General features: G+C 41.3%; 1 protein-coding gene across 1 annotated transcript in view; it reads left to right on the forward strand.

Annotated features, from left to right (window-relative positions):
* Positions 1-25,729, forward strand: part of LAMA1 (laminin subunit alpha 1) — a 395,343-nt gene that overhangs the window by 182,945 nt on the left and 186,669 nt on the right. Inside the window, exons 20-26 of the mRNA XM_029591028.1 lie at positions 2,719-2,825; positions 5,231-5,411; positions 11,310-11,446; positions 14,144-14,380; positions 15,340-15,483; positions 17,641-17,820; positions 19,758-19,943. Coding sequence (XP_029446888.1) covers positions 2,719-2,825; positions 5,231-5,411; positions 11,310-11,446; positions 14,144-14,380; positions 15,340-15,483; positions 17,641-17,820; positions 19,758-19,943 — 1,172 coding nt within the window. The remainder of the gene's footprint in view (positions 1-2,718; positions 2,826-5,230; positions 5,412-11,309; positions 11,447-14,143; positions 14,381-15,339; positions 15,484-17,640; positions 17,821-19,757; positions 19,944-25,729) is intronic.

The raw sequence follows: 25,729 nt of genomic DNA on the forward strand, positions 1-25,729 counted from the left end.
GCTGTGCGACTTCTCTTTTTTTTTTTTTTCGTCTTTCTGGCATCTCACAAGATCCCCAGGGGGTAGGGGACTTTCACACATTGTGGGGAGGGGCTTTTGTGGGCCATCATGACACTTTTTAAGAAGATGGCAGCCCCAAGTGAAGGGGGCTGCTATCACATGACGTGTTTCATTTCCCAGTACCGCAGCTTTGGAAGCCCTCACGATATTTTTCTTCTTTTTGGAAAAATACCATGAGTTAGTTTACTGGAGGCAATGGAGAGTGAAGTGACTTGCCCCCACTGCTCACACCATTAGGCCACGCTTCACTCCATGCCAGTAAACCACATGTCATCTCCTGCAGCTGGGGATACTTAATTTAGTCATGGTGCACAGCCATGGAAAAAAAAATGCAAGGTACTGTAGTTTGTCCAAATTTGGTATGGTATGTCCACAAGCAAAGGATCAATAACATGACAAAATACACGTAAATCATGCTGGTACAATGCTGGAAATTAAACTTTTGGTTCTGAGATATAGTAAACAATTAACTCACATTTCTAGTGGCCATGTTATTCTATTGTTGTGCCACACTGGGCAGAGCATAGAATAACATGGCCATCAGAAATGTGAGTTAACCTTTACTCTACCTCTGACCCAGGAGTTACATTTCCAGTGTTAAGAAAGTCTGCCCTTTAACTGGCTTCCTTGCACTGCTAAGTATTAGCTAATACCTTCTTTAATATGGGGATTTTCATGTACCTTTGCTAATTTTAGATCAAAAATCCCTGTTAGATACCAGGATTAATTTAGTGCTTAAAAATCTGTGCTAAAAGTGGGTTAAAAAGCATACTAAGATCAGAATGCTTTAATACATCAGGCTGTCTGCATCCCTCCCCGAACTGTAATTTATTCCTCTCCTTACAAATGCTTTTTTCCCTTATCTAGGTTCTTCCCTTGTACTTGTTAGCAAATAGAGTGACTTATATTCTTTCTCCCCTTTCTGATTTCTCAGAATGATACAATTAAGAATTTAGGTTCACTTAAAGGTGAAGAACTAGTGTATTTAGAAAGATGGATTTTAGCTAGCAAATCTAGGCCAAACAAATAGCACTTAGATTATATAACAACTTACCTGCACCAAAATTTCCTTATGAACTGTACACACCATATGTTAATCCAGGTATTGAAACTGCCTGAAGGTCTCAATGGCCACTATGCAAAACCTAATTTGACCTGAAAGATAGTATAGTATTTAATGACAAAATAATGAAAATGTTTTAATAGTTATAATAAAACCATGTTTACCCATATAAGCTAAGAATAATAAGAGTAAAAGAACGAATATTAAAGAAAAACTATCTTGTATAGACATTCAAATGACTATTGTCAAAAGGCATATCCTAAATTTGTTTAGGGGACCTAGAGCGGGTACTTAGTGTGTCACTTTTTCACCTTTAATTATTGGTCCCAAAATCTTTTTTTGTGTTATCAAGTTTACATGTGCAGATAGTAAATGTGTTGAGGTTCAAGGAACTTGAAAAGAGTCCAAAGTGTTCGCCAATGCTTACAAAATCAAGGGCTACTGTTCCAAAATTTTCAGATACACAAAGAAATTTCAAGGATGCCCAAGAGTCCAAAAGCAGCTATTCAACGTTCCTCACATGTTGAAGAAATGTTTAAATTATGCCCGACATGGCACCACGTTTTGAACTGATCTGCTTCAGGGGCAAAATTCCTTGGACAACTGGCTCAAAGACCCACAGAAGAAGTATTTCCCCAACCAATTAAATAGTTGCCGGTGAAGTGCTTTCTGTGAGAAAATAAACTTTGAAAATATAAGATGCAAGTGGGATTTAAAAATTCAGAACCAAGAAACATTCCTGATGTAAAGCTCCTAAAACTTCACACAGAAATAGAGAGTTTAAAAGCATCCAAAGTAACTCACAGTCTTTGGTCCGGCCAGGGGAGCGTCAAAACCTGCAAAGATTCAAGCAGTCTTCATGTGCTGTCATCTTAAAAACACTGTTGGGTGAGCCGGTATTTAACGGGGATTTCAAGATGGCCTTCGGGGGACTTCCTGTATACGTGGCTGGGACCATCCCCATCATTGTAAAAGGCAAAATGGCCATTGGGGAATGCCCCTTCTGACATAACCTCTTCTCTTTAAATGGTTATACAATGCACATGGTGCTCTTTAAAAATGGCTGCCAGGGAACACCCCTTTTGAACTGACAGAAGCATTTTCTGTATGATATATATCTGGGGTTGGCTACAGAATGCTTTTTTCTGTTTTCTGATACCACTGTTAAATGAATTAGTTTAAAGTGCCAGTAACACTGAATTGCTTTTTTACTATTCAAACACCACCAATTTGACCAAGAAAGAAAAACAAAAAAAACAGGGACAACCTGAAAGCAATATTAAATAATTAATACTCAAAATTACTGAACAGTAACAAAACAAAGCAAATGGAACCACACAAAGCCATCTGTTTAGTCTTGGTTGAAAGGGCGTTCTCTTCTCATGGCTCAGATCTAAGGGGTGGGAGGATTTAAGCTGCATGGGATTTTTACCAGATGAATTCTATCACCCATATCACAAAATGAAGTATGGGATTCTATGAGAGCCACAGGCACTGGTATCCTCATGGAATTATGTAGGGTTTTTTTTGTGAAGAAATGCCCATCTAACTATCTGTGTACATTTTATGTTTTGTTTTTGTTTTTTTGTAACCAGCTTGTGGATGCCATGCAAATAGTTCCCTTTCCAGCATCTGCCATCATGAAACAGGCTTATGTGAGTGTAAGCCAAATGTGATTGGACAACGATGTGATCAGTGCTTGGTAAGACCCATGTCAGTGAGATGACAGTGCACTAAATAGAGAATTAATTTCCTGTTATTTGTTACCAGAATACAATAGTAAGGATGATTTTACTGTACTAATAAAGACAAAAATATCATAATGAATTCTCAAAACCCATTAAGTGTATTAACTCTTGAAATGTAAAAAATCTCACCGATTTGCCTTCTTCACAACTCAGCCTCACTGTTAAATCAGGGTAGTCTACTCTGGTTCTGGAGAACCACAAATGGGTCTGGTTTTGAGAATATATGCAATGAATATGAATGAAATATATTTGCATGTGCTGCTTCCATTGTATGCAAATACACCTCATGCATATTCATAGTGGATGTCTTGAAAACCAGACCTGTCTGTGGCACTCCAGGACTGGAGTTGCCTACCTCTGGGTTAGACCAATGGTGAAAGCACCTTTACCTCTTTGTAGAACATGTTTAGTGATAAAATGACAAATGGAGCAATCACAGGGAGGTTAAGCTTCAAAACTGCTTGTGTGTGCTCATTTACACATGTATGTGGGCAAGTGCAAAGTTTTTACTGTATTTTGTAACCTTGTGTGTGGATATGATATGCCCAGGCTATAAAATAGGAGTACATATGTGTGCACAAATGCTCACTTATATGAAAACCGTGAGCCGCGAAGTTTGGACTTATCTGGAAACGTAACGGCACTTATCCAGATAAGTTCTGATTTTTCTGGTTTAATAGTACTTTTCGGACTTATCCGGATATGTAAGATAGCCAGATAAATCTAAAAGAAAGTTCTGGGAAAGTTCTAATTTGTCCATCTAAGTAGTAGCAAAGGCGCTACTTAACTGGAGAAGTCAGAATTTAATTGGATAAGTGTGTGCAAGTGATATAACCGCGTATTTATACTTCAGATTTTAAAAGGATATGCAAGTAGATTTAACTTGTGCTATTTAGATGCATTTACCCCCGTGTTGACTTTTTCATGCATAAATCAGGTGATGTTCTAACATGCGTACGGTAAAGAAATTACCAGTTTTACCAATTAGTCTACCACTTCACCCAGTCCATCTGCAGCTTATGAGGACCCTCTTCGGCCTGAAGTCCTCCTTTTTCATCCAGAACCCCCCACCCAGTCATTTTTTCACTTTTCAGATGTTTATGGTCACTTACCTGAGATGTTGAGCAGGAGTGCGCACATCACTTTGGCAGGTTGTAAAATAGCAACTTATGCACATAACGCCCCTGGCCCATCCCTTTTTTTACACATGCAAATTTGCTTGCGGACACTGACTTACCTGTGTATGTTGCAGTTTTTTAAATAGCATAGACTGGTGTCTCTGCTATTTTATGTGTGCAACTTTTGAAAATTGACTTTAAAGTGAATAATAAATGGACCCATAACAGACTCTTCCACAGAACATGTCAAAGATCAGTTAACCACTCTTCATAAGTAGTCACAGGTACTCTGAGAATTATTAGTGATGTTTTACCTCCTTGTTTCTGATTTCATTGCACATGTGTATTTTGTTAATTAATCAGACTTGGGGTAGATTTTCAGAGGGGTACGCGCGTAAGATATGCGTGTACCCCCCAAAAACCTACCCCAAATCCCCCCTGCGCGCGCCAAGCCTATTTTGCATAGGCTCGGCGGTGCGCACAAGCCCCGGGACGTGCGTAAGTCCCGGGGCTTTGCAAAGGGGGCGTGTCGGGGCGTGTCGGGTGGGCGGCACAAATTTCGGGGCGGGGTGGGAAGCGTGTTGGGGGCGTGACGCCGGCCCGGGGGCATGGTCAAGGCCTCTGGACCAGCCCCCGGGTCGGGTGATGGCACGCCAGCAGCCCGCTGGCGCGCGCAGATTTACACCTGCTTTTGGCAGGCGTAAATCTGCCAACAAAGGTTGGGGGGGGGGTAGATAGGGCCGGAAGGGTCGGTTAGGTAGGGGAAGGGGGGAGGGGAAGTTGAGGGGAGGCGGAAGGAAAGTTCCCTCCGAGGCCGCTCCGAAATCGGAGCGGCCTCGGAGGGAACAGGCAGCGTGCGCCGGGCTCGGTGCGCGCAGGTTGCACAAATGTGCACCCCCTTGCGTGCGCTGACCCCGGATTTTATAAGATACGTGCGGCTACGCGCGTATCTTATAAAATCCAGCGTACTTTTGTTCGCGCGCGCGTACATTTATAAAATCTACCCCTTAATATATTAGGCATGGTCCCAATGAACTGTAATTGAAGCAAGTTGAAATTTGACGTCAGGGCAAGCTTACAATGAATGAATTTCAGGTTCTTTCTCCATGTCACAATGAGCAACATTTGACGAAGGGAAACCCTAATGCAAGGGTTGTATAGTAATGCCTTAGCGCGTCTGGAAATTTTGGTTTTCAAACGATTTGTGAGATTATATTAAAGCTGACCTTCTTTTGCAACAGCATGGATATTACGGCTTGACCACTGGACTTGGGTGCATTTCCTGCAATTGCAGTATGTCTGGCTCTGTCTCTGAGGACTGCAGTGATGATGGACAGTGTCCCTGTGCAGCAGGAGTGGCTGGGGAGAAGTGTGATCGTTGTGCTTATGGCTTTTATGCATTCCAGGAGGAGGGCTGCGCACGTAAGCTCTAATATTTCTACTGGCTTCTGTGGTTTCTGTCGTGAAAACTGCTTAAATATTGTGCTATATGTCATAATTAATCTTCCTTGGGTGACAGAGCTGCAAGGCTGTTTGAAACGCAATCTCAATCCTTTGCCAACAGTAGTGATCACCAAATGTTTGCCCACTTGTCTGTCATTAACAAGCATTTTCTTTTTCTGCTGATATATTGTAAAAATCTGTTTCTTTGGCTTTGCCAAACTTAAATATTTATTTCTAGAAAATTCTACTTAACTTATAGGGGTAGATTTTCAAAGGGGTACGAGTGTAAGATATGCGCGTACCCCCAGAAAACCTGCCCCAAGTTTCCCCTGCAGCGTATGCAAGCCCCGGGACGCGCGTAAGACCCGGGGATTTCCTGGGGGGGGGGGGCGGGTCAGGGGTGTGTCGCGATGGCATGTCATTCGAGGGCAGAGTGGCAGGCGTGGTTCCGGCCCGGGGGCATTTTGGGGGCGTGGCCGAGGCCTCCGAAACAGCTCCCGGGCTGGGGAATCGCCTCTGGCAGGCATAACTTTTAAAACAAAGGTGGGGGGGTTTAGATAGGGCTGGGGGGGGGGGGTTAGGTAGGGGAAGGGGGGGGAAGGGAGGGGAAGCTGCGGAGGGGGGGGTGGAAGGAAAGTTCCTTCCGAGGCCGCTCCAATTTTGCAGCGGCCTCGGAGGGAATGGAGGCAAGCTGCGCGGCTCACGCAGGCTGCCGATTTTGGGCAGCCTTGCGCGCGCCGACCCTGGATTTTAAAGGATACGCACGGCTACGCGCATATCTATTAAAATCCAGCGTACTTTTGTTTGCGCCTGGTGCGCGGGCGTACTTTTATAAAATCTACTCCATAAATTGGGAGCATAGTTAATAAATGATTATTTCAGTAATATAAAAATTATTTAGTGATAGTGGGACAAACTTATTGATAACAAATATTAAAATAAGGTTATGTGTAGGACTTCTGATTTTAAGTGTTTATAAATTGTAATTTTTCTAATTTTAAGTGTTAATAAATTGTAATTGTAGGTGATTATTTTCCGGCTAATTAGGGATTCTTTGGGGGTACTTAAAATCAGCGTTTATCAGTGTTTTCATGGCACAGATGCTATTGTTGGGTACCTTTTCCGGTTGAAGCAAATAACATAAATTTGTGTAGTTGAGGAGACAGCATGGAAAAGGTACAAAAACAAAGTAGAGGATCCAGGGTGGACAAAAGAGGAGTGAGAGATTAGTACGGAAAGTGGTGTTTTTCCCATGTTTATTAGAGAAACGCCTATTTTATTTTTTTTTCATCTGGGTGTTTTATTGTGGTTTATCAGTTAAAACCTAAAATCAGAAGCCCTAGTTATGTTCTCATTGTGGGCCAGATCTTAAAAGATAGGCACGGGCATAGATTTGTTTGTGCAACCAGGTGCGAAAAAATCTCCGCCCGATTTTATAACATGCGCGCGCTGCCGCGTGCATGTTATAAAATCCGGGGTCGGCGTGCGCAACGTGGTGCACACTTGTGCACCTTGCGCGCGCCGAGCCCTAAGGGAGCCCCGATGGCTTTCCCAGTTCCCTCCGAGGCCGCACCAAAATCGGAGCGGCCTCGGAGGGAATTCCTTCTGCCATCCCCCACCTTCCCCTACATAACGCACCCCCAGCCCTACCTAAACCCCCATCCTGACCTTTGTTGCAGAAGTTACACCTGCCTCCGCTCAGGCGTAACTTGCGCGCACCAGCCGGCTCGCAATTCCCCAGAATGGCCGCAACGAAGGAGGCCTTGGGACCGCCCCCGGACCCCCGCCTGTCCCCTTCCCGCCCCTTTTTCGAAGCCCCAGGACATACGCACGCCGCCGAGCCTATGCAAGATAGGCTCGGCGCGCGCAGGGGCAGCTTGGGGCAGCTTTTCGGTGGTTATGCGCATATGTTACGTGCGTAACCCTTTGAAAATCTGCCCCTATCTGTGCTGCAGCATTTGCCAGTTTGTTATGGAAAACAGAGAACTGAATGTTAGTGAATTTGCTTCTAGTTTACCTTGTTAAATAGGTTTTTGTTTTTGTTTTTTTTAATTTTAGAAGTCCTGAGATCCGAATAGCAAAGTTAGCCGAACAAACTTATCTGGCTAACTTTGGAGGTGTATTCAATAGTGCAGCCGGCTAACTTTAGGACGGATTTTTGGCCCGACCAGTCTTAGCCAGCTAAATTATCCGGCTAACTCAGCTCCTCCCAGTTATGCTACCGGAATGCCCCTAATTTACACCTAGATGCATTAAACCTCGTTTTTTTTTCACGGGGGGGGGACGACGGGTGGACATTGTTGAGATTGTGGGGATCCTCTCCTGAAATAATATCACTGCCCCATGGGGCATTCTTTTGTTTAACAGCCGCTAGCCTGAAGAGCCGCTAGCTGCGGGACAAAAGAACGTGGCTAGTGGCCCTTTAGGTGTGATGGCAGCCACAACCTCCAGGGACCGCCATCATTTTAAAGGGCTTGAAAAGTTGACGGCAAAAAGAAAAGTTGAGCGGGGGTCAGGGCTGACCTCTAGCTCAAACCAGAGCCGCCACTTGAAGTGGCCCAGGCTTAGACTCCTCAAAGTTTAAAAAAAAAAAAAAAATCCACTTTATGCATGGTTATGGCCCCGAACCCTACCAAAGATTACAATAAATCTCCCTCCAATAGTAAAAAAGTCATTGGGGGTAATATGTGGCCGCCAACACCCCCTCCCCCATCAAAGGTATCACCAAAATCACTGGTGTTCAGAGGGGGTACCCCCTCTCCCCTAATGTATATGAAAATTTAATTGGGGTTCAGGGAGCCCACACATATACACCCTCCTGCTCCCCCCAATCCTTTAAAAATAGATGAATGTCTTGTGCTGGGCCTTAGGTTGCCCCCTAGCAGCTAGCCCGATCAATGCCATTTTTCAAAATGGCCCTGACCTGACCTTGCCCTATCGCCATGCATGAAGTGGACACTCTTTTTCTCTTTTTTTTTTTAACTTTGAGTAGTTGGGGGCTGCCTTAAGTGGTGGCCCCAGATTGAGCCGGGGGTCAGCTGTGATCCCCGCTTAACTTTTCTTTTTTTCCACAGCAATTTTGTTTTTCTGGACCCTTCACATATAAAACATGAGCCTTGGGGTCCTCAGTAGGGTCCAGGGGGCTCTAATGTTACAGTTATTGAAAGCCCTGGAGGTGGTGATGTTTTATCGTAGCTGATCACTTTCTTGGTTGGCCGCAATAAATATCGGCATCAAATTGCCTAATAATTGCCTGCATTTGCATTGTTCATGCATATAAATCACATGCAAGGCAGCTCATTGTAATAAAGGAGGCAATGTGGGCAAGGCCGTGCATACTTCCTTCATTGCTTACTCACCAGAGAAGAAATGCACCTGCCTTGTACTGTATGTCTATGCTCCCCCCCCCACCAGCCATGACTCCACCCGCCTTCCTTACAGCCCTCTTACTCTCCTCCCTCATCTTCCCACACCCTGTACAGTTTTATCACTCTCTTCGTTTCTCCTCCCCCCCCCCCCCTAAGCTTTTTCACTCTCCTATCTTCCCTACCTCTGCAGCACCGGTGCTGTACACTGTGGCTGCCTCCTCTCTGATCTGAACCAAACACTTTTCCCTCTCTTAACCAGATTTGCTCACCAGCCATGAAACTCAATATTTAGAGGATAACAAAAAAGTCAAATGCCTACCAGGATCCTTGGTTAGTAGGAATACAAACCAGATTCTTAGTATTCTAAGAAGAAAGAATGGATTCTGATGTTACAGTACACTTGGGAGCCAATGATCTAGGTAGAAACAGACTCAGTGTGTAGTACAAGGGGATTTCAGGAATTTAGGGGAGGGACAGACACCTGGTATAGATAGCAGCATTTTCAAATGCATCGCCTGTTCATCATAAGGGAATAGAAAGACTCTGTCTTGTCACCAGTTTCAACATATGACTCAAAATCTGTGCAAGAAAGAGTGTTTTAGGTATGTTGCGGTCTGGGGGCCATATCTAGAACAATAAACAATTATACCGCAGTGATGGCCTAAATCTTTCTGTGAGAGGAAGAAAGGATCCTAGCTGAGAAAGCTGGATCATGCCCTGGTAGGTGTTTAAACTAGAAGAGGGAGCTGGTGGATGGAAGTCAATTGGTTCAGATTGTCACCCTCAACAAACAAAGAGGATTGTGAAGAAAATTGCAAAAGTGAGGGGCTCAGATGGGCACCATTGAGCAACAAATTCACATAGTCTCTAGACAATAAAATTCCAGATCTGTTAACCCTAATGGCAGAGGCAAGCCCAGCCATTGTGGCTATCATGGGATACAGTCATATCTGGCTATAATGTTAAAGGAGGATAAGAAGGCAGGACAGAGGAAGGAGTAGCTTTTTTATGTAAAAAAAAAATATCAAAGCAACTAAAATGTAAAGGTCATGGGGAGTGAAAAGACACTGTGGGTTATCTTGGAAAGGAAGATGGCATTCCTTCTAAACCACTGTGGTCTACAGACCTCTAACAGAGGCAGAAGAACTCGACAGAGATCTGGTCCAGGACATACAAAAGGTGGGAATGAAGAGGGGAGTGTTGGTGAGAGATTGCAGCCTGCTGGGTCTAGATTGGAGTATTCCATTTGCAGAATCAGTTAGAAATAGTTCCTGGATTCCCTTCAGACAAATGAGAATGGAACTGATGAAAGAAGGAAAACGCTGGACCTGGTACTTGCGAATGGAGAAAGCGTTTCTAATGTCCAGGCTTCTTTCCCCCCCAAGAAAGAAAAGGGTTTCGTACCTAAACAAGAATTTAATCCTTCTGATGTATATATATTTTTTGGTTCTATAAGTTTTACCTTAGAGCATAACTGCTGGTCCATAACTTCAAACTGGATACATCAGAATGTCCCCTTATATCCAGACTCCCGAAAGCTTGTCACCGATATTAAGTTAGTCCAATAAAAAAGTAACACTGCTTGTTTGTTGTCCCTTAATTCCATTTATCCAGACTGGGAAATTCTTATGGAGAAGCTAGCATCTGAAAAGAAAAATAAAAGCCATTTACTCGGGAAAGTCTGGTCTCTCTTCTTGGGCTTTCTGATCCTACTCTATAATATTGCTGCCTGCACTTAAAATATTTTATGGATAGTTGGTTGATATACTTTATTCTTTTTTTCTTTTTGTTTTGTAATTTGTATTATTAACTTTCTATATTGTTGAAAAAGGAAAATGATCCAAAATGCCAGGTTTAGGTAATTTAATCTTATTGCTTGAATTTTATAAATACAATACTAAATAAGTGTTCTTTTATCTGTTAAGCCCCTTTGAAGTCTTTGCTGATAACTGTACAAGATGTTTGGATTGTAATGAAACCTTTATTCTTAACCACAAAAGTATAATTACAGACACAAATTTTCAAAAGGTTAGCCTGCATGCGTCTTGCTTCTTACTGAGTTGTTGGTTTTTTTTTATTCCCCAGAATCTTATTTTTGAAATTTTAAACAAAAGTTATTTCTCTTGGAATTATTGTGCCATGCACTGCTGATGAAAAAATCTCTCCTGCTCCGAATTCAGTCTTTTGTACTTTGTGCCGTGCTCTTGCTTCACATCATGACCTGGGTTGAGTTTTGGTGAAGATGACAGAGCAGCATCCTCACCTCCTCTGTCCCCCACCCCGAACCTTATTTTTGTAATGCTGGAAGATGCTGAGTCTAGTAGGGGGAGTTTTGAAAAAGCTATGAATCTCCCTCAATAAGGAATGCAAATCAGATTGAAAACGAGTCTTAATGATTTTCTATAACTGCCAATAGGCTTTCTTTAGAATCTGTTTAAAATGTATTTATGCCAGTTCTGTGCTGTTCCTTTAATATAAAAATGTTTATTTTCTCATTTTTCCTTTTTAGCTTGTGACTGTATTCATACACAGAACAACTGTGACCCAGATTCTGGTCAATGCATATGTCCACCTCACACGTCAGGACCAAAATGTGAATTCTGTGAGGCAAACTATTGGGGGCATGATGTTGAACTTGGATGCAAGGTATTCTTTGGTGACAGGTTTCATGCTTGGACAATCACAAACCATTTAAAGCTTCAGTCAAGTTTGATTGAATCACTTGGCCATTTTTTTTTTTGCTTCATAATCTCTCATGTAGTGAGGACATGTACCAACATTACTTCAATTGGACATGTTGCTGTTTGGCTGTTACACTGTAGCTGAGCTAGTGAAGACTGCGCTGAATTAAAAGGATATGTTTCTCATACATAAAACCCAGAAATCCAGATGAGCTTTTAGTGAATTTCTGTTATATGAATAAACTTCCAGTATGACAATAAGTAAATTAAAATGGGAAATGGCTTACTAAAATAAATTTGAATGTATGCAGAGTATTTGCATCTAAGAAGATAGATTGGCTTGATGAAAAGTTTTGTTTTTTTTTTCTTTTTATGCCATATCATATGGTTTGTATTGTGAGGAGAAGAATTTTCAAGGGTGGTTGATGTCTTTTTGCCATGCCTGGATATAGCTAGTTAACCTCTGTGTAGCAGCACCGGCCCAACAACAGCAGCAGCAGTTCTGGAAAGAAAATTCAGCCTGAGGCCTCCTGTAAGCCATCACATGCCCACAGCCCCTGCAGTGCCCCACCTTTTGCGTGGGTTTCCATGGTAACTGGAAGCCCATGTGGAAGCATCGGGCAGGGTGCCACAGAGCCTGTGAACGAGCAGTGGCTTGCAGGAGGCCCCAGGCTGATTCTTCTTTCCCAAGTTGCTGCTGCAGCTGCTGCTACAAGGCTTTTGCCATTATATAGGACAAGCGGTGCAGCTACCTGGAGGGGAGGTGGGACACCAGGAGAAGAATGTCACTCTCTATCCCCTCATCCAATGACATATTTGGGCTTATGAGCATACATGGTTTAAATCTGGCCTTACTTTTTGATGTCTAAGTTAGCTTGCTATAAGGTGCCACTGCAAAACATTGCCAGGCAAAGCAGCTGTACAGTACAAAGAGTGACTTGTGTTTCCAGACGAAAGAGCTAAAATAGACCTCTTCAGTGGCAGAAACTGACCACATGTTCTCATCATAATATGAATTTATATAACTAAGATCGAGATTAAAAAAGTGTCCAATTATCGTTTGGAGTTAGCCAGACAAAATCTGTGATTTTAATATTCTACTCCCCTCCTCCCACTCCCTGGCTGAATTTTGTGCAGCAACTCATTGGGTTATGGGAGATTTTATTATATTTTATTCAGTATCTTGGAACAGTACTAATATCATATGTTTGTAGGTTCCATTTTAAATTCCTAACTAACAGAGGTGTCCTCAGTACAAAGACCTGTTAGAAGTAAGGAGAGAAATGGTATATTCCATTTTATGGAGTGCCACAATGGAATATTCCCAAAAGGAGATAGAGAGAGCGCTAGTGAATTTGTTAGGAATGTGATATCATTTGAAATAAACAGAAATTATTGTAGATATTTTCTATTTCATTTTCAAAACAGAACAAAAAAAATGAAATTTAATTAGTTTTTCTTTCATTTTGTTTTGAATATCCACTGTCATGGCCAAAGCCAAATTAAAAAACAAAACAAAACTGTGGGTCCAGGTCCTAGTCTCTACCCCTGCCCACAAACCCGCTTAAGCAAAAGCCCTCCCTTGCCTCAGGAAACCACCAGACCTCCCCCTATCTCAGCCCTTATCCCATTGTGGGGCTAACAGTCTTCCAGGGGCTGGAGTGACCCTATTTGCTTCTGCCATGGTGTTCTGGTTTGACTGCCTTTCTTGTAGCAACATATTCTTTTTCAGTAGACTTCAATATCACCACTAGGGGCGGATTGGCCTATCAGAGGATCGGGCATCCCCCGGTGGGCCGGTCGCTCTGGTCACGAGGTCTGCCGAGCGCGACAGTGATAGAGCCGTGCTCGGCAAACCACGGGGTATCTTCTGGCCGGTTTTGGGGGAAATCCCCGGGCCGATCTTTACCCGGAATCCACCCCTGATCATCACCCTCTGGAATATTTAAAACTAGCCTATCAAAATTACTAAAACTCACACAGATTTCTCTGCCCAATGACTCAGCAGGTTGCGAGAATATATTCATGTAATAGTTGCTCTATATGTGCAATATGAAATGCTGGAGGTGATCCAACAATTAATCTGTATTAGAATCTATTGCAGTAACTTTTCTCCAAGTTTTCAGTGACAGTTTGAATTTGATGTAGGGCAAAATATGGATACTGCATAACTTCTTAGCTATGTATGAAATATGCATCATACAATTTTTTTTATTTTTTGGTTGTTTTGAAACAGTTAACATTTTTAGCTATGAAAGTTATTACTAAGAGGTCCATATTTAAAATCATTTAGTCAGATGACTCAGAAGTTATCTGGCTAAATGAAGATTTGGGCACTTATTTGGCTAAATAATAGCTGGATAATAAGTAAGCCGGATAAGTTAGGGTCATTCTAGGTGCATAACCAGGAGGAGTTGAGTTAGCACAATAAGTTATCCAGTTAAGTCTAGTCATCCCGTAGACTTGTCCTAAAGTTAGCCAGTTAAAATTATCTGGCTAACTTTTGAGATAACTAGCCACTGAATATATGGGCCAAGTTAGCTGGATAAGTTTTTCTGGCTAACTAGCCAAGCTGCACAGCAGCTGAATATGGACCTTTAAATATATGTCTAGTGGATTGTAATGGAACATTAAAATTAATTTTTGTGTTTTGGCTTTTTAGATTTGCAATTGCAGTACTATTGGCTCATTCAGTCCACAGTGTGATATAGTAACTGGCCAGTGTCAATGCAAACGGGAGTTTGGAGGAGAAACCTGCAACAGATGTGCTTTTGGGTTCAGAAAATACCCGGATTGTGTTTCTTGTGACTGTGATGTGAATGGGACCAAAATAGAGTGGTGTGATGAAAAACTGGGAGTCTGTAACTGTGAGGATAACACTGGCATCTGTGCTTGCAAGGTACTGTGTGTATCTAAATAAAGAAGTTATATAGAAAAGCTAATATGTTAATATGTAAAAAAAAAATTCTACAGTTTTCTTTTTCTGCTGCATATCAGTTTGATTGCTGCCTCTCCAACCCCTTCAAACTGGGTCTAATTAGCACACTAATTGAGCTAAAACATGACACTACATCCTTTGGTTGGGGAATAGTGCATTATAGGGCCAATATACTAAAATGGGTTGACACAAGCTAGTTTATATGCATTAATAGTAATGTTGTTAAACACAAATTTGCTTGCAATTGTGTTGATAATAAATCTATTTTAATTAGGGAAATTTATGCTAATTAGGCAATGAGATGCAAAACAGCTCATTACCTATTAGCGCAGCAAATGCATAATTGTATGACTGCAAAAAAATGTAACTACGCCTTAGAAATATGTAATTAAGATTTTCTAAAACTGTCCACATTTACATTTAGCATCTACATTAAAGTGTGCCTCATTTGCATTTCATTGACTTCAGTGGTTAACACACAGAAAATCATGTGACAGTCGGGATTTAGCAGACTGTTAGCACATTGGCCAGTATGTCTCCTGGAATTGTTGCTGGAGTCAGTTTGGGGAAGAAAAGCTATAAAAACTGATTGCTGGTCCAAAAAGTGAACCAGTTTTACTCTGTTATGGATTAATCACCAATCTTATAGTTCACTTCAATAGGTGTATCTCATATGGCTTACAAATGCTGTCACTTCATGAAAGCCATAGAACAAAGTTTTAAGGAATGATGACAGTTAAAACAAGAACATATGATCTGTGTACTACTAGCATGCTTGTGACCTGAACTGAGGACTGCAGATTGTGAGGTTAAGGGTTGAGAGTCCAATTTGTTACTCACTCTGTGGTAGATGTTTCCTTTTCCTGTGGATATCAATGTCTTTCTTCCATTTTTTGTTTTTGTTTTTTTCTTGTCTTTAGGAAAACGTAGCTGGAATTCAGTGCAGTGAATGCAAAACTGGAACATTTGCTCTGAGAGCAGATAACAACTTAGGCTGCTCTCCATGTTACTGTTTCGGACTGTCTCAGTTTTGTTCTGAGTTGGAAGGCCATGTCAGAATTCCTGTAAGTCCCAATGCAATGTGAAGTATGGTAAAACTAAACATATTATCTTTGATTGAAAAAAATAAAAGAAATGGAAAAACTTGGGTGGTAAGGTACAGCACTTTAAAGAAGCAGCAATGCTGGAGCAAAATATCTACTGTGAGGTCAGTGTTCAGTAAGCTGCTAAGCAGGTAAGAAAACAAGCAGATTTTAGTCAGTTATATTTAGGAAATATTTAACTGATCCTAACCAGCTAGGTTTTGACCAGCTAGATTTAGTATAGATGGTTCTAGCCCACTAAACTTAGCTGATTAGTGCTGAAGATCAGGCAGTAACTGGCTAAGTCCTCTTTTTAAAATAAATAAATAAATACATAAAGTGACGCCTTCCTCCCTGTATAGAATAAAAGTCCCCTCCTACCCCTTAGCTATGGTCCCCTTTTCTTCCCCCCTTCAACATTTAACATATTTAAACACCCCCCTTTCCACCATCCACCGGGTGGTGAATCTCTTACTTGCCTCCCTCCTTCCCTCCCTCCCTTTAAAATATGAAAAATTATCCCCCATGCAGTGATGGCCCCATTCCTATCCTCCCTCCACCCCTTAAATATTAAAAAAATATGGCCTCAAACAGATGCATCTTTTGCTCCCTTCCTCCAACCTTTTAAATATAAAAAAAAAAATGCCCTCTTCCCCTTCACATTGTGGTGATCCTCTTCTATTCCCTTCCTCCCTTACTGCTGTCAAAATAGGGCTGCCAGAAGAGAGATTCCACCTACTTCCCAAAGAGAACAGTGATAACTGGAGATCTCCCGCTGTCCAACAAGGACAGGAGGGAGAGTGGGTGGCCAAATTTCGGCCTACTATTGTGACACCTAAATTTGTTCAGCCGTGTTTGGTGGCTAGTGCTGCAAATCTACTCTAATCTCCTAATTTCCTGGCCATGCCCTAACCCTATCCCTTTTCCTAGACCTGCTCCAAATTTGACTGGCTAAATTTAGCTGCATAGTAAAAATTTTGGATGCTAAATTTATCCGGTTAGCCTCATCCAATTTTTAAAGGCTTTTATCTAGCTTGCTAAGTTCTTACTTAGCCCGCTAGGTTTCTCTGAATATTGACCTCTGTGTTGTGATTTATTTATTTATTTATTTGCAATTTTTATATACCGACATTTGTTTAGTAACTTCACATCGGTTTACAGGGAACATAAATTTGCAACCGTGCAACACAAACAGGGAAGCAACGGAGCTTTACAGAAAACATTAACAGAAGTGAGAAAACAAATTACGAGGGGGGGAAGGTAAGGGGAATGGGGAAGATAACTGTGCGTTATAAATACATAATATACACCAATTTATATGCATAAGATTATATGCAAAAAATTATATACAGAAACTATATACAAAAAGGTATAAGTTAGAATGGGGTATTTGGAGCTTAGATGAAAAATGTATTATTGTAAGAGATGATAATTATTGCGAAGATGAAAGGAAGAAAGGAAAAGAGATACTCGAAGCTGTTAGGCAAGGGGAAGGATCAAGATCTTAGGAAGGCGTTATTGTGGAACGAATAACGCCTTCGTTCCACAATAACAATAGGTAAGCAGTGATGTAAAAACATCACTACATACCAGTGTATCACTGGTATGTAGTGATGTTTTTACACATCACTACATACCAGTGATACACATCACTGGTATGTAGTGATGTGTAAAAACATTCAAAAGTAAGCATGCTGTTCTTCTTCCCCATGTTCTTTGACTTCTAAACCCACACATGTATACCCACCTCCTATGATGACTATAGCAAACAATTCCAGTTGTTCTCAAGGTAGAAAATGACCTTACTTTATCTGAGGCATAATTTTTCTGCTGACAGATGTTTCCACAGTTGCATGGAAATCCTGCCCTCCTTCAGGGTCTAAGCACATGACCTCAACAAAGTACTCATATTTTAGGGACCTCGATAGACAAGAGATTAGTACTCAGGATCCACCATACTACATTACACAGTGCTCCTGCTAAGTCAATTTGCTGCGTTAATCTTTCTCCAAATTTAGAAAGTCTATGGGATGCTATTATTTTAGTAGATGCCATCTTCATGGAAGCCACTTAGAAAAATTAATTTATATCCCAGGTTCAAAATCTTTTTTTTTTTTCTTTCTTATTTTTTGTTACTAGATGACTCTGACCCCAGAGCATTCAGTTCTGCATGTGGTTTCTCAGAGTAACTTGACTGGCACCACTGAAGGCATATTTTCTCAATTTCCTGATGTTGTACTGGATGCAGCAACAGTGCGACAACACCTGAATGGAGAACCCTTCTACTGGAGGTTACCTGTCATGTTCCAAGGAGATAAGGTGGGAGCAACCAACTGTAGTACCTAATTTTGGCAATAATAGAATTTGACATAAGTAGATTAGTTCTCTGTTGTTACAGGAAGTACTTTGAGGAATATTTGGCACTATGCTGTACCAGGTTAAAATAAAAATAAATTCATGTTTCATTGGAACTGAAAAATTGCCTGTTGTGCTCTACCACTTTTATACATAGGTCTTGAGGTATTTTCTACTTTCATGCCTCTGATTAGGTTTGAAAGTGTTACAAGAGCTACAAATACTTGCACACTTTGTGGCAGATCTTAAAACATATGCATGGGCGTAGATTTGTTCGTGCAACCTGGCGCGAACAAATCTGCGCCCAATTTTATAACATGAGCTCGCTGCCGCGTGCATGTTATAAAATCCGGGGTTGGCGCGTGCAAGGGGTTGCATACATGTGCACCTTGTGCGCACCGAGCCTGAGGGGAGCCCCGATGGCTTTCCCCGTTCCCTTCAAGGCAAAATCGGAGCGGCCTTAAAGGGAACTGTTTTTCCGGCCCCCCATCCCCAACTAAATCCCCCCCTACCTTTGTCGAAAAAGGTACGCCTGCCTGAGGCAGGCGTAACTTGCGCGCGCTGGCTGGCCTGCGGCATGCCATTCCCCGGCCCGGGGGCTGCTTCAGAGGCCTTGGCCACACCCCTGGTATGCCCCCGGGCTGGCACACGCCCACGGACCCGCCCCTGAATGCTATGCTGCCCCTGACACGCTCCGACATGCCCCCCAAGCAAAGCCCCGGGACTTATGCACGTCCCGGGGCTTTGCGCGCAAGTCCCTGTGCGCGTAAATGCGGCTGGATTTATGTGCGCAGGGCTTTTAAAATTTACCCCTTTATCATCGACATAGGCTGCCTTCAATATGAAGGTTGGCAAGTATGGTGCACCAATTCTGTCTGTTTTCCTTTCTTTGTAATTTCACCCAGATTTTGACAATTTTTTTATATCATTGCCCCAGATGGCATTCTATTTCCCTGTGTCTCTTAGCAATACTCATAGATTCTTTTATAGCAAATAGTTGTGTCTTAGTCCATGAACTGTATGTCTTTAGGACATTCCCTAAATATGAAGTTGGATTCTTTGTATTGCATTTAAGTATGCCCCTGTGGATAGAATGGCATTTAAGCAAATATTTTTGCCTATATCAAGCCATTGTCATCTCACCATAGTTGACTTGTGCAGCCTTTTGGCTATGAGGATGTGTGAGAGGTGTGGTGAGCAGTATTGAAGTATATGCTTTATTGGTCAATAATGTCTGTTCCCTAGCCTCCAACCAGGAATAATAATTTAGTCTTCCATGAAGACAGTCACAACTCTGGACTATGATTATTGGTTTATGCTATTAATGTACAGTCTTAAACTCTTAAAAGCAACTGGAACTCTAATTGGGCAGTTCATCAAAAAACCTAAAATTTATGAAAATCCTTCCCCTTTCCAGTTGTCTATATTATATCCTAACAGAATTGCTAACTCTTTGTCTTAGAGAGTGAGAGTTCTAGAGGTCAATATTCAAAGCCATTTAGATGGATAACTCATTAGTTATTCATCTAACTCCGTTATCCAAGTTAGCCATTTAAATGTTTAGTTTTGAATATTGACCTCCTTATATATTGGCCAAAAATGCTACCATTTTCTCTGTCCTAAAAGTTATGCGACTTCAATGCAGTTCAGTGAAGCCTGAAAATATCTTTCTCTTCTCACCAAATCCCTCCCTCAGTATTTTTCAGAGGGATGACAGGTAGAGTATAAATGAGGAAAAGTGTTGGTTGAATTGCCTCGTGACCCATGTGTAGTCAAGCCTTGAGAAGTCTCTATGATTTTCTATGTATGTCCTTACCAGGGGGATTGGTGCTGAAAGGGAAATAAACATTTTATCAATACTATTATAGAAAGTTATTGTTTACAATTTATGGTTTGTACAGCTAATAGCATATGGAGGAAAACTGAAATATATTATTGCATATTATGCCTCGGATGGTTCTGGTGCTTCAGACTTTGAGCCACAGATTCTGATGAAGGGTGGTCAATTCAGTAAACTGGTGATCTACCGGGATATTCCTAACCCTGGCAATGGAGTAAGAAATGAAATTGAAATTGAAATGAGAGAGGTAAGTTTAAAAATTAGATTATAGAGGTTTCTTTTTGAGGTTCTTCAATGACCCTGTTAATTATAGTTCATATTTTTTGTAATTGTTTTTATTTAATTTGTATAATTATAAAAAAAAAAAAAAGTGGTGATGTATATTGTGGCACAATTTCTTGGTAGAAGTAGTTCATATGGTTTGCAGAGATAATTTGGGAAGGTAGGAGGATGGACAATAAACGTGCTTGAAGGAGAGCATTGTGAAAATTCTATATCATAGATAAAATGTTTTCACTCCTTCAATGTCAGCATCATAAAAAGTATTTTACATGCACAAATGGGGTTTTATAAAATTGGCCACTCGATGTGCAATTGTGCGTAAGATTGCCCTGACAGGGCAGAGGAGTTCCCAAGGGCGGGGTTGGGGAAGAAATTTTATTTACATGCATACTTTTCAATTTTAAAGAGTGTGCGCATGAGTTTACATGGTAAATGTAAGCGCTTCAGATTTCAGGTGAAACTTATGTGAGTACTTTTAGTGGGATAATTTTAAAAGCAAATGTATGTATGTTCCTTATGAAAATTGATGTAACTTGTGTGTATTTGTCGCATAAGTTTACAGCAATGATACAAAATTACCCTCCTTTTAAGCATTTTATTATAAAATATTTTAAAAGAAAGTTTCAAACAAATTTGTAGTGTGCAGGATAGATTTATTTACCTACTCAAATTTGTTACCTGCATTTCCAACAACGCTAGAGATAGTTCACAACAAATTGAAATTAAACTACAAAAATTGCATAATCAAACTTATAGAATTAAAATAACAGTAAATATAAAATCACTTCAACTCATCAATGAAGTCAGATCAAAACCTTAAGCTACTTACAAAAAGCATAAACATCATAAAAAAAATTAAAATCTAAGACCAGAAATAAATTCCACAAATGAGGAATGGCACAGGAAAAGGCCCAATTACAGGTTCCTGTTCACCTGTTTTTTTTTTTAGTGAAGGAACACTCAAAGGCCTTGCCTTCTAATTGCAGGGACCTAGCCAGGATAAATGACAGTTGGTTTTTCAAATAATTCAGGCCCAGCTTGAAGACTAGTATCTTAAACTGAGCCTTTGAAGCAACTGGTAACCAATAAAAAATCCCTCAAAACCGGGCTAATGTCTTTGAACAGATAGCCAGTTAACATAACAACAGAGTTCTCAAATTTTAAATTTATTATAGTTTCCTAGTATTCTTCTTTGGAGGGGTTCATAGGAGAGTAATTTTCCAAAGGACTTCTGTGGGTAAAACTATGTACACACAGACTTTACTGCAGTGCAGCTGTTTGAAAACTACCCTCATTATTCAAACCAGTTAAATCCTAGTGGTTGCTCCTCGGGGATTGGAGGATTTACAGAGTAGAAGCTGCCTCTTAAACATTTAAAAAAAGATAAATGATATAGGATGCATATTGGTACATCATTTTTGTCCTGCAGACCAGTCCAGACAAGTGGGAATCTGCTCCCTTACCAGTAGGTGGAGGCAAAGAACCTCTTCTCTTCCCTTTTTTCTGACGTCCGCCTATATATTCTGGAATAGCAGTCTTAAGTTAATAGTTCTTTACATCCAGGTAGGTGGTGGCTGCATTGGGATAGCAGAAAAAAAAAAAAGAAGAAAAGGAAAGAACCAGTAGCAAAGGGCCAACAGGTAAAGCTGTTCTTCCCACCCAAAGTCTAGTTCTCATTTGGGCCTGACTTCATTATATTCATTTCCAGCATAGTGCTGGCCTAAAAAAAAAAAAATGAGAGCCAGGCAATGAGAGAGAGAGAGAGATAGAACTCTGCAAGAAAAGTGGCTTGAAACTCCTTTCCATCCTCTTCCCCAACCCCCACAGAGCAATGGTGGAGAGGGGCAGGAAATGCCATTTCTGCTGGAACTGCAGACAGAGCTCAATAGTGGGCTTTTGTGTGTGGTGCTACATATCAGAGGCCTCCAAAGAGAAGCAGGTGCAATGGGGAGTATCAGAGGTCGGAGGCCAGATCAGTGAGGCAGACTCAAATGGTGCGTAATTGGAGGAGCAGTTAACACCCGCACAGTGGGAAGTCTGGGAGGGGTGGCGGCGGTCCAAGAGAGGATCCTAAACTGGGTAATAGACACTGACACAGAATGTGAGGTAGGCCCAATTTAAGGCAATTGATGGAGATGAGGACCCAAGCCTAGGAGAGATTTATTTTATTTATTTATTTAACAATTTTATATACTGATATTCTTGTAACAAGTTACAAATCAATTTGGTTTACATTGTAACGGTTAACAGTGCATCAAAGAGTGCATTACATTGAACAAGGAAGTACCAATTTGGATCATAAAACTCAAGAAAACCAGGGAGATTGAGGCAGATATGGATTTTTGCACAAATTTCATCATTTTGATACACAAGGCATATAGGGAGGTGAAAGATCAGGCACTTACTGAAAGCAAAGGTCCTTGATCAGCTCCATGCACTGCCAGGGAGAAGGGGGCAGGAGCTAAAACACCCCAACCGGGGAAGGAAGTATTTCACTCCCCAAATTTTTCACAGAGGCTTTCTATTTGCTTGAAGTCTTCAAAGTCAGAGGACATGAGACATTCATATGGCTCATGAAAGGACTCACAGGGGAGAAGGTGTCTGAAGGAAAGTAACGATGCCACAGTTAGGCTTTTTAGAAAGGAGAAGCTGGCTGCTTTCATAGCTAATGTGGAATAGTCATTGGACCTAATCAAGGATAAAGGGTCATGGGGACCCAATCCTCATTGGGATTATGAAACCATCCAGAGCCTTTCCTCTTCATTCAGCCATCAGAGAAATGATTATGGCAGAATAAGAAAACTGGACACAACCCTAATGGTCAGAAATACGATGGGTAAATTATGTACACTAAAACAAAAGGAGATAGAATAATTATTTAAAGTTCTGAAAGTAAACACTTAAGTCACAAGAGTGACAAGGAAAGGCATGATTTCAATGGAAAGGGGAGGGGCAGCCTTCTGGAATGCACAGCACAGGAAAATGCACAGCACAGGAAAATTTCTTTTCTAAAGAGGCCCTTTGAATTAACTAGCCTATCCGCAGGCAATAATATGACTTCAGCAAGGGCCTGTAGGTAAGGACAAAGAGGATGATGCATATTTGGAAGCTTCCTAAAGAGAATCGAAGGCAATGTTTGTGGTGGACACTTTGTATGATTTAATAAGGACCTCTTCCAAGCAAGTGGCCACTGTTGTCATGTCAAAAATGTTCTTGTGGCTAAGACAATGGGCAGCTGACTCACCCTCCAAGATTCATTTAAGCAGCTACCCTTTAAACGCCACTTATTGTTTGGGGAAGGCACAGAAGAACTGGTAAAAAATCTAGGAGATTACAAACCTCATAGATTACTAGAAGATCAAGACAAAGGAGGTAGCAAGAGTCTTTAAAGGTTGCCCCAAAGAGTCAAGGAAATATAGGTCAGCTAAGGGCTCATATCCACAAGGAGGAAGGATCCAATTTAGGCTGAATTTTTGGGGTATCCAGAGGGGAGCTGAGAGAGAACCTCCTGAAGTGCGGGTCCACTACTCACTTTCCCCACTAGGCGGCTATTTATCAAGATTCTATGAGAAGTGGACCATATAACGAAGAACAGATCAATCCTATTCAGCAGTGTTGTGCCCTCAAGTTGACTGACTCTATTCTTGAAAAATACTTTATGTACCTCTGCAGGTCCCAGCTAAAGCAAGGAGTTATTCAGTCAATAGTAGAGAAGCTATTTCACCTGGAAGCGGTAGTCCCGGTCTCCCAATCCAAGATTGGAAGGGGCTGTTATTTGCTTTACTTTTGTTGTACCAAAGAAAGAAGAGATGTTTTGCCCAGTACTAGACCTAAAAAAAAATGAACATATAGCTCAGGATACCCCATTTCAGAATGTAAACACTGAGATCAATCATGGAGGCACAAGGAGAGGGAAGTTCTTACCTCTCTAGATCATATAGAAATATATCTGCCTACAGTATTCCCATCAGAGAAGCACACCAGAGATATCTGAAGTTTGCAGTCCTAGAGAAACATTATCAATCAATTCAAGGTCATGCTTTTTGGTCTAGTCACAGTGCCACACACCTTTACCAAGGCAATGGTAGTGGTGGCAGCAGCATTAAAGAAAGAAGAGATTCTAGTCCACCCATATTTGGATGACTGGCTGGTAAGGGCCAAGTCAAGGTTAGAGAGTGAGCACTCCACCCTGAAGGTGAGACAGCTCTTGGAGGCACTGGGATGGATAGTGAACAAATCCATGAGTCATTTATAGCTTTCACTGTCCCTTGTGGCTCTAAGGGCACATTTTGATATGAAGTTAAGGAAGGTCTTCATGACCTAGGAGAGGGCCTTGAAGTTGCACATAAGTGAAGAAATTGATGGCAAGCAAGTATCCCAAGGCCTATCTATAGGTTTTGGGATCAGTGGCTGCAGCTATAGATCTGGTTCCCTGGGCAACAGCAAAATGCATATTTTGCAAAAGGCACTACAAGCACAGTGGTCCTGACAGTGTCAGAATTATGAGAAGAGACTTGTACCAGAAGAGTCCAGGAGAAGTCCCCAGTGATAGTTAAACAACACCAGTTTGTTCGCGAGGATAAGTCTAGATCTGCTGAAGTGGGCGACATTAGCGATCAATGTCAGCCTGGAGGGCTGGGGAGGCATATTGTGAAGAGTAAGTAACACTTGGCAAGTAGTCCTTAACAGAAGCCTCCTGGGCGATAAACCATTTAGAGATCAGAGCAATCAGGCTGGCACTCGAAAGCTTTCTCCCTAGGGAGAGTTGAAAATTCTTTACCAGCTTAACCATTTGTTAGACCTTTCTGATTTCAGAACAAGTACTACAAGCAGGTCACAGCTGCGTGTGTGCTGACACTAGTGTAAGAGAACACATTATCCCAGTACTACATAAACTATACTGACTCCTGATTGAAGCAGCCAGAATTAAATACAAGATTGTGACTATTATTCACAAATTGATAACCCTGGCTTCCAATGTATAGGTGCTTTACTGAAGGTTTATATCCCTACTCACACATTGTGCTCCTCACAATGTAGATTATTATCTCTCTCTTCTTTTAGATTGGCAAGATTAGAGGAAACCAGAGAAAGGTATTTTTCAGTTGCTGGTTCCGTGCTGTGCAATAGCCTTCCTGAAACAGTGCACTTAATATCCTCCAGTTAGCCTTTTAAAAACTTGTTAAAACCTTTTTATTTCAATCAGCTTTTAATATGGCTCCTTATGTTGTTTGTTCCTGTTTTTATTCTTATTGGTCTGATTTCTGAATTATTTTCTTGAGTATTTTATATTTTATGTCTAATATTTTTGTTTTGCTGTAATATTTTATTTGAATATTTATTGTTTAATTTGATTTGTTTTTGTTTGTTTTTATGTATTGTGAACTGCTTTGAACCTTGTCTAGGTGGTATACAAATGAGTAAAATAAAAAAATAAAGGGTGTAGGGGCAAGCTGAAAGTGTAATATTGGACATTGCTATGGAAGCAGCATACATGAACAGCAAGGGGGGCACTTGAAGCCTGTAGTTAGAGAAGGAAATGAGAAGCCTGATGAGCTGGGTAGAGGTCCACCAAGAAGAACTGATGGTGAGTCATATAGCAGGAATTTAAAATAAGCAGGTGGACTATCTGTTGGCTAGAGCTGTCCAAGGAGGCATTTGCAAGCATAGTAGAGGCCTGGGGGCAGCCCAAACGGGATCCGATGGCAATCCATTGAAACACCAAAGCCAGGAAATGTTTCACCCAAATCT

The sequence above is a fragment of the Rhinatrema bivittatum genome, chromosome 2, assembly GCF_901001135.1.
Source record: "Rhinatrema bivittatum chromosome 2, aRhiBiv1.1, whole genome shotgun sequence".
Taxonomy (NCBI): domain Eukaryota; kingdom Metazoa; phylum Chordata; class Amphibia; order Gymnophiona; family Rhinatrematidae; genus Rhinatrema; species Rhinatrema bivittatum.